The following is an 8,645-nucleotide window of genomic DNA, read 5'->3' as shown; positions in this document are numbered from 1 at the left end:
AGTTAAATCTGGAACGGCTGGGGGTCCCTGAGGAGAGAATTGAGAACAACTGACTTAGTCAACCATTCTCAATTGACACAAGGCCATACATGAGTCTTTCACAAGACATCGTCACTGGCCATAGTCATATATAAGATGTAATAGCATAAAACAACAGATTAGATCAACTGGAAGGACACCCTCACTCACGGTTGCACAAAAAGAGCTGTGAGCAAGCCAAGACCCAGAATATTTTAATGAGCTGCTGCCACTACATTTACATGTTTAGAACCATTGAAGGGCTCAAAGTGTTCTTTGGGTCATTATGGTTCCACATAGAACCAGCACCCTTACCAAAAAAACCTTGAGGAACCCACATTTTTTATTGTATACTTCATAGAATTCAAAAGAATTGGTAATGACCAATTATGAGATTAGTAATGCTGCTTGTTTTAAAGAATTGAACCTGTATTGCAATGGTGAAGATGGTGTAGGATACAGTTTTTGATACATTTAAAATAAAAAATGCAATTACAATTAGACGCAAGCAAAAGGTACAAAACATATGAAATATAATGTGGTAATATACAGTGGTCTGGTGTGTTTTCTATGGCAGGGTGGAAAACCAACGGCTTTTACCAGCCAGTTACAGACTTTGACTATGTGAGTTTATATTTAATGAGGGGGCTGTTGCTGAACTCTCATTCAGGTTCAGCGAACAGCTCTATTGTAAATGCCTTACGGGAGAGTTCCGAAGTGTGCCATGTGATTAATGAAAAAAATAATGAGCTTTTTGCCTCTCTGGATGACAGCTGAACCATAGGTGAAGCAAAACTCCTAACCACATTCCCAGAGGAAGGAAGAGAACAGGCTCTGATAAACAAACACACGCAGCCTGTTCTTCGTCCTTCAGACAGGGACACAGCAGGTACAGAATATTAAAGGTATAACTGTGGGCAATGGGAATTTCTCTTCCTTAAGTTTGATGACAATCAAATGTTGTCTTGAGTTGTTTTAAGATACTGGTTATTGATTAAATTCTATAATAGGAAAAAAGGACAGGCAGATCATGCAAATGAAAAAGGCAGTTGAAAGGTATTTTTTTTCCTTCTTTTGTTGTTTCGTGGTTTTTAGGAGGAATCAACCCAGAGAAAAAGCACTTTCATTTTAGTCTCATGTTTCTTCTCTGCATTAAAAAAAGCGAAATCTTAATTTGCCAGCTTTGGCTGCTGACACTTCAGTACTGGCAAAGGCTATGTGTACTTACAGGGGTTGGTCAGTGCATGCTTGTTAGTTTCACCCCTTTTTCAGCTTGGTGTTGGTGTAATGTACAAGTGCAAGGTGTGATCGTGTGGCCCTTTCTTTTGAGGCCTCTGTCCTCCTCCGTCCCCTCATACTGGGTGGACAAACTGGTAGACCAGTCTCTGGGAGACATCAGGCTTGCGGATGATGCCCTTCTTGTAGTACTGCCGTATGGAGCGGCTCAGCTTGTCGTAGTTCATCGCTGGACGGTTCTTCCTCAGTCCCCAGAGTCTCGCCACGTGAGCAGAGTCCTCGATTTTGAAAATACCTGGCAGACAGCAGAGTGAGATTAGATATGGATTACTTTGTCACCGTATTCAATTGTCATTCTCTGTCTTTTTTGATGATATTAGAATTCATTATTGGAGAGGAGAGGATTATTGCAGAGTTTAAAATGCTTCTGAACTTATCCCATCAGTTCTTGGCGGTCACACAGCCTGCCCTGCTCACCTTTCTCCTTGTTGAGCCAGCGGATGCAGCGTCCGTAGTTGTGGGGTTTGAGGAGCAGCTCTCTGAGGAACTGCCACAGGTGGATGGGCTGTCCTGAGCACGACGAGTCTGCCTCCAACCACAGCTCCTCTCCGCCTGCACAGAGGGACGAGCACACACACAGTCATTATTTCCTAACTTGGAGCTATACACACACACACACACACACACAGTCACACACACACACACACATTTGCTAACAAGACTGCACTATACATGACCCTCTGGTCTTCTTCCTAGGAGCTATGAACACACACAACTGCCACTACTCCTTCCCAAGGGCCAAGAACACTCTGGCCCTCGAGAAATGAGATTCATGTCACTTTCTTTCCTAACAAAGCTAATAGAGAAGAGGCTAAACCTACCTGTGATTTTGCTGTCTCCAACAGAACTCCTCTCTTTCATCCAGGCAGCTGTAGAGAGAGAAAGAACGGGAGAGAAAGCGTGAGAGAGATGTATTGTTTGAACAGAATGATAAAAGCTTCATTATCCTGAGGAGAACACAGTAGTAAACTACAGTATGTGCAGACTGTCTGTCAACCCCAGTCATCAGGGCCAGCCCCAGGCATAGGCAGCATAAGTGGTCGCTTTGGGCCCCCGCAAAAAACATTTGTAGTAATCATGGCTGAATACCGACCAGGCACGCAGGGCATGTGTCTAGGGGACCTGACCTCCAGGAGGCCCTGATTGCTTTTGTTAGTCATTCTCACTCAGATATCATATTAACATGGCATAAGCTTAGGGCCCCCAAAAGGCTAGGGCTGGTCCTACCAGTCATACAGCTATTATAACACACCTGACTTCCAGATGTCCAGGTGGGCGTGCAGGGTGTCTCCACACTGAGGAGACCTCTGCCTGAAGTCCTCTTCACTCATGGCACACAGGTCTTTCCCAGTGAGCTCCTGGAAGGCCTTGCCGGCCTGAGGCAGTCTGTACAGGTGCTCTGTCCATAGCAACCACTTCTGGACATTCCCCGAGCTCCACTCTATGGGGTCTGGGGATAACAGATAAAAACGATAGCAATAACACTTTCTTTTGGATAGTCCCCTATACATCTATAGATGTTGAACAAACTAGCAGTAACATTTACGGTAAATGTCAACTGCATGTCTGTTGGCCTGCAATAGGGAGGGATCTATTCAGGATAGAGGGTTACCAAAACAACCATGAATAAAGTGGAGACCCTAGATGTGTGTGGTCCCCATACTACAGTATCAGTTGATCTCTGGTCTCACACACACACACACACACACACACACACACACACACACACACACACACACACACACACAGAGTGCAATTAAATGCAATCAATCAGAGGCCAATTACTGTCTTCACCTCAGTGACTAGTCTTTGCTTTGCAAGGTTCGCTCTGGGCAATCTCCAATCGCAGGCGTGGTCTGGGGAGAGTGGTGGTTTGCATAAGGTGGGGTACTGTTCTGTTGTGTACTCTACAATCGTTTTCATCAGTTGAAACGCACCATAAGACCACATTTTGGATACAGCAGTAGCAGCAGGAGGAGAAGATGTAGGGGCTCTATGGTGTCAGGGTGTGACTGACAGAAGACATCTTACAGTACACACAGTAGTGTATGCCCTCGACCTGATGTTTGCTTTGCCAGTTGGACAGACCTCACCCATGCACTGTGTACACGGCTGTTGGCAGGCGAGCAGCACCGTCATTCCCACTAAGTCCTGTTGTTAAACGCAATGGGATTATACAGATCCTGGAGCAGACAAACATGACTTGAGTCAGTGAGACATACAGTGAGGGAAAAAAGTATTTGATCCCCTGCTGATTTTGTACCTTTGCCCACTGACAAAGAAATGATCAGTCTATGATTTTAATGGTAGGTTTATTTGAACAGTGAGAGACAGAATAACAACAAAAGAATCCAGAAAAACGGATGTCAAAAATGTTATAAATTGATTTGCATTTTAATGAGGGAAATAAGTATTTGACCCCCTCTCAATCAGAAAGATTTCTGGCTCCCAGGTGTCTTTTATACAGGTAACGAGCTGAGATTAGGAGCACACTCTTAAAGGGAGTGCTCCTAATCTTAGCTTGTTGCCTGTATAAAAGACACCTGTCCACAGAAGCAATCAATCAATCAGATTCCAAACTCTCCAAGGATGTCAGGGACAAGATTGTAGACCTACACAAGCAAGCAGCTTGGTGAGAAGGTGACAACAGTTGGTTCGATTATTCGCAAATGGAAGAAACACAAAAGAACTGTCAATCTCCCTCGGCCTGGGGCTCCATGCAAGATCTCACCTCGTGGAGTTGCAATGATCATGAGAACGGTGAGGAATCAGCCCAGAACTACACGAGAGGATCTTGTCAATGATCTCAAGGCAGCTGGGACCATAGTCACCAAGAAAACAATTGGTAACACACTACGCCGTGAAGGACTGAAATCCTGCAGCGCCCGCAAGGTCCCCCTGCTCAAGAAAGCACATATACAGGCCCGTCTGAAGTTTGCCAATGAACATCTGAATGATTCAGAGGAGAACTGGGTGAAAGTGTTGTGGTCAAATGAGACCAAAATCGAGCTCTTTGGCATCAACTCAACTCGCCGTGTTTGGAGGAGGAGGAATGCTGCCTATGACCCCAAGAACACCATCCCCACCGTCAAACATGGAGGTGGAAACATTATGCTTTGGGGGTGTTTTTCTGCTAAGGGGACAGGACAACTTCACTGCATCAAAGGGACGATGGACGGGGTCATGTACCGTCAGATCTTGGGTGAGAACCTCCTTCCCTCAGCCAGGGCATTGAAAATGGGTCGTGGATGGGTATTACAGCATGACAATGACCCAAAACACACGGCCAAGGCAACAAAGAAGTGGCTCAAGAAGAAGCACATTAAGGACCTTAATGACTTGGAGAAGATCTGCAAAGAGGAGTGGAACAAAATCCCTCCTGAGATGTGTGCAAACCTGGTGGCTAACTACAAGAAACGTCTGACCTCTGTGATTGCCAACAAGGTTTTTGCCACCAAGTACTAAGTCATGTTTTGCAGAGGGGTCAAATACTTATTTCCCTCATTAAAATGCAAATCAATTTATAACATTTTTGACATGCGTTTTTCTGGATTTTCTTTTTGCTATTCTGTCTCTCACTGTTCAAATAAACCTACCATTAAAATTATAGACTGATCATGTCTTTGTCAGTGGGCAAACGTACAAAATCAGTAGGGGATCAAATACTTTTTTCCCTCACTGTAGGTCATCATTAAGAGCTGTCATCCATGTCATTATCATCTAGTGGCAGGAGGATTCTGCAGATGTGTCTGCTCTGAATCAATATATCAATACCTTGTGTCAATACCTGATTGGATAGTATGCATGAATAGGCTAGAATGAGCGGCTATGGTGTTTTTCATGCTCTTGAAAGGGAGACAGGATCATGCAGTAGTGGCAGCAATAGAATAAGAATTAGGAGAAAGTGTAAAGTCCCTCAGTCCACTGACTATGGCTCATCAAATATGAAAGGCACAGAATACTGATGTGACAAGGATCAATTAATCGTACAGTTCCACATAGAATCGGTCCCCACCACAAAACATAGCTCTAAACAGGAATGCCCATTCTACTAACTCTACTAATTCCAGCATGAGAGTGGCAGTTTACTACTGCAACAGTACCTACCTGGGATTATGTTGAGCAGCTTGCAGGCCGTCTCGATGTCCTTCAGCACCTCCCCGACCACCATGCTTTGGACCTGCTCCAGGGAGCGCTCCTCCTCCTGGCCCTCCTGGCCCTCCAGCCCCGGGGAGAGCCCCAGGGCCTGGCTGTCAATGACGGGGCACTGCTCTGGCTCCTCACGGGGCTCCGTCCTGGTTATTGGGAGAGGCACGGGACAAGCCTGACCCGAGGAGGCCTCAGTCACCTTCACCAGCCAGGTGGAGTCCTCGGTGAAGAGCATGTCAAAGCAGGACTGATGGAGGCCTGGAAGGCCGCGATGCTCAAGAGCCTCCATGCAGGGCTTGGTGTCCTCCATCTCCCAGGCCATCCCAGCCTCAGCACCGGTCCTGTCTCCCAGGGGGCTCTCGGGCAGACCTAGGCGGGACGGAAACAATGGGCTGCTGCCCTCTGATGATAGACTCTCCCCCGGACTCAACATGGCTACTGCCTCCTGGTGAGGGAAGAAGAGTGGATATTTAGTTTACAATAGTCATTAAGATTTATAGATGTCAAGAAGGTCAAAGTAGTACCAACAGCCTTTCCAATTTGATGTGTTAATATACTATGGGTGTGGATACAGTGCATTCATACTGTTCATACAGTTCATGATAGAGCAATGAAAACCAGCAGTTTGTCATCAAAACATGAATGATTATTTCACAGAAAACCCTGTAAAGAAGATGTAACCAGTGACCTACATGAACTTCCTGATAGCCAAATTGTAATAATGTCTTGGAATTATTGAAATTCGTCTTAGAGGTATTATAAACAAAAAATGTTATACAATGGATGATATTCCTGCAGTAAATCAAAATCACAGTACCTTCAAGAAACTATCCCTTTGCGCCCAAAGCTCCGGCTGCTAAACGTGCAACAGTTTCAAAATATGAAGAAAGTCCATCACACTCCTCCAGAGTGATGCACAGTGAACAGAACATAAACTGAGATGAGAGCGTGTTTGCTGAGGCTCTTTAAATGTGTCCTGAGTCAAGTGAAGATACGGGGGGAATGACCCTTAAGAGAGTGCACAGAACCAGCAGGGCAGGCATGGGGCAAAATGGATTGCACTGAGTCTCTTACTTGTGGGTCAGTGGCCCAGAATGGGTGGTGACTTGGGGGTAGGTGACTTGTATTGAGGCCTAAAGCGGTACGACCGCCTGCCTTTTCCTTTCAAGGTGCCGTCTCTGCAGCCCTCTGGCTCCACTGTCAGCTGGAAATGTTAATCAAATGAAAGAAAGATCATGTGTAGGAGAAGACACCTCAAATGTGGCATGACGGTGGGCCAGTGTTGTTGTCTGCTCAGGAACAGTTCCAGAAGCATTTGGAGGAATTTGTATTTCTTGTGTCAATTCACTCTGTTTACATACACTCTGGTTTCAATGGTTTTGCCCGGCCTCATGTAAAGTGGCCCAGAGTTATTCCTCACCACGTGACCTGAACAGGAAAAACGCCTTGCCTTAGAAACTTTCTTCACAGGTGCAATTCTACTGGCATTATAGTGGCATCCTAAGTCAACATCAGAGGTTGTCAGCTGTACCACTGACCAGTGTAATCTCAGGATGACCTCACTTATGTTGACAGTGGACCTGGCTACCTGCTGCCACAGGTGGTAGATGGGAAGAAACTTAGCTGTCATAGAGACAGGGGTTATCAGTAGTCGTGCCGTGGTAAAAGACGCCTGCTCTCGCACAGCACATGTTCAAGGAGAGACTTGGTTTGTTTGCCCAGAGAGACCGTAAGCCACTGTATTCATAAAACAGCTATACCACTACTGTACCACACCCAGCAACAGCAATCAGAACCATCTATATTTATGTTGATCAATTGTTCCACTTGTTATATTGTTGTTTTTCAAACGAAGAAACTAAGAAACTGTTGTCAGATCAGACATTGAATATTTGTTGGGGTGAGGATAAGGCTACTTTATTGTTACCATAATGATCCTTGCAGGTGCACACTTGACAGACTGTCCTAGTCCTAGAGCTGTATTAACCCTAAAGGAAATTAAGTTATCTCTCTATTCTCTGTGTCTCCGAACCCCCCACTATACCTCCCTCCACATTCCTCCTTTTATCTCCCAATTTCCCGCTACGGCTCTGGGGATAACCCAATGTCTCTTCTCTTCATCAGGAGTCAGATGAAAAAGAGCCAGACGGTGTACCGGCCAGCCTGCTGTGTGTCCACTCTCCTCTGTAACAGCTTGCGCTAAGCCCATTAGCCCGGCAAATTTAGCCATATTAGCTTTTCCCAAAAGGGGAGGGGACGGGAGAAAGAGGCGCAAACATGCTCCCCAGGGGAAGGATTAAGGGCCTGACTGATCTCTAAATGAGTTTGGTCAAGACGGTGATATTCATTTCAGGAGAATTAGGCTTCGCTCCATTTGCTAGCCAGGCCTTAGACACACAGTCAGAGGGACTATAGCCATGAAGGCAGCCATCCTCCCTGGTAACCATTTAACCACTTTTTATTTATCTTTCTCATTTCTTATTTTGACGTTCTCGGCATCAAGCCTGCTTGTAATAAACGCATGGATGAATCTCTCTGTATCAGACTAAGATAGAAACGGCCGCACCTTGGCAATGTTCCTCAGGTGCTAAAAAGCTATTCTGGTCAAATTCCTAATGTGTGATTCGAAATTTAGTTCAGAATCTAAAATAACACCTAGGTTTTTTACCTGGTGTTTTACCTTTATTGCCTGTGAATTAAAATGTGCGGCTAGATTCACATTTCTGTGCTTTGGCTCCAACAATAAGTACATCGGTCTTGTCTTGACTTAGCTGGAGGAAGTTGTGAGCCATCCAAGAATTTAAATCACTAATACAGTCTAATAATTTATCCGTGGAGCTAAAGTCCTCTGGTGACAAAGAAATGTAAAGTTGTGTATCATCTGCGTAGCAGTGAAAATCAATGCTGTGCCTTCTGATAACGCTGCCAAGGGGTAACATACACTACCGGTCAAAAGTTCTAGAACACCTACTCATTCAAGGGTTTTTCTTTATTTTTAGTATTTTCTACATTGTAGAATAATAGTGAAGACATCAAAACTATGAAATAACACATGTGGAATCATGTAGTAACCAAAAAAAGTGTTAAACAAATCAAAATATATTTCATATTTGAGATTCTTCAAATATGCACCCTTTGCCTTGATGACAGCTTTGCACACTCTTGGCATTCTCTCAACCAGC

General features: G+C 44.9%; 1 protein-coding gene across 1 annotated transcript; it reads right to left on the bottom strand.

Annotated features, from left to right (window-relative positions):
- Positions 1-222: 222 nt before the first annotated feature.
- Positions 223-5,896, bottom strand: LOC311133590 (SAM pointed domain-containing Ets transcription factor-like; the record flags this gene model as incomplete). The annotated part of the gene is made up of 5 exons (XM_084167106.1): positions 223-1,549; positions 1,732-1,866; positions 2,136-2,183; positions 2,567-2,764; positions 5,422-5,896. 5 exons carry the CDS (start codon positions 5,894-5,896, stop codon positions 1,371-1,373), a joined length of 1,035 nt encoding a protein of 344 aa, XP_084023232.1. The 3' UTR covers positions 223-1,370.
- Positions 5,897-8,645: the final 2,749 nt, after the last annotated feature.

This window comes from Coregonus lavaretus, assembly GCF_964263955.1.
Source record: "Coregonus lavaretus genome assembly, chromosome: 8".
NCBI classification, from domain to species: Eukaryota; Metazoa; Chordata; class Actinopteri; order Salmoniformes; family Salmonidae; genus Coregonus; species Coregonus lavaretus.
This window is presented reverse-complemented; position numbering and strand designations above follow the sequence as displayed.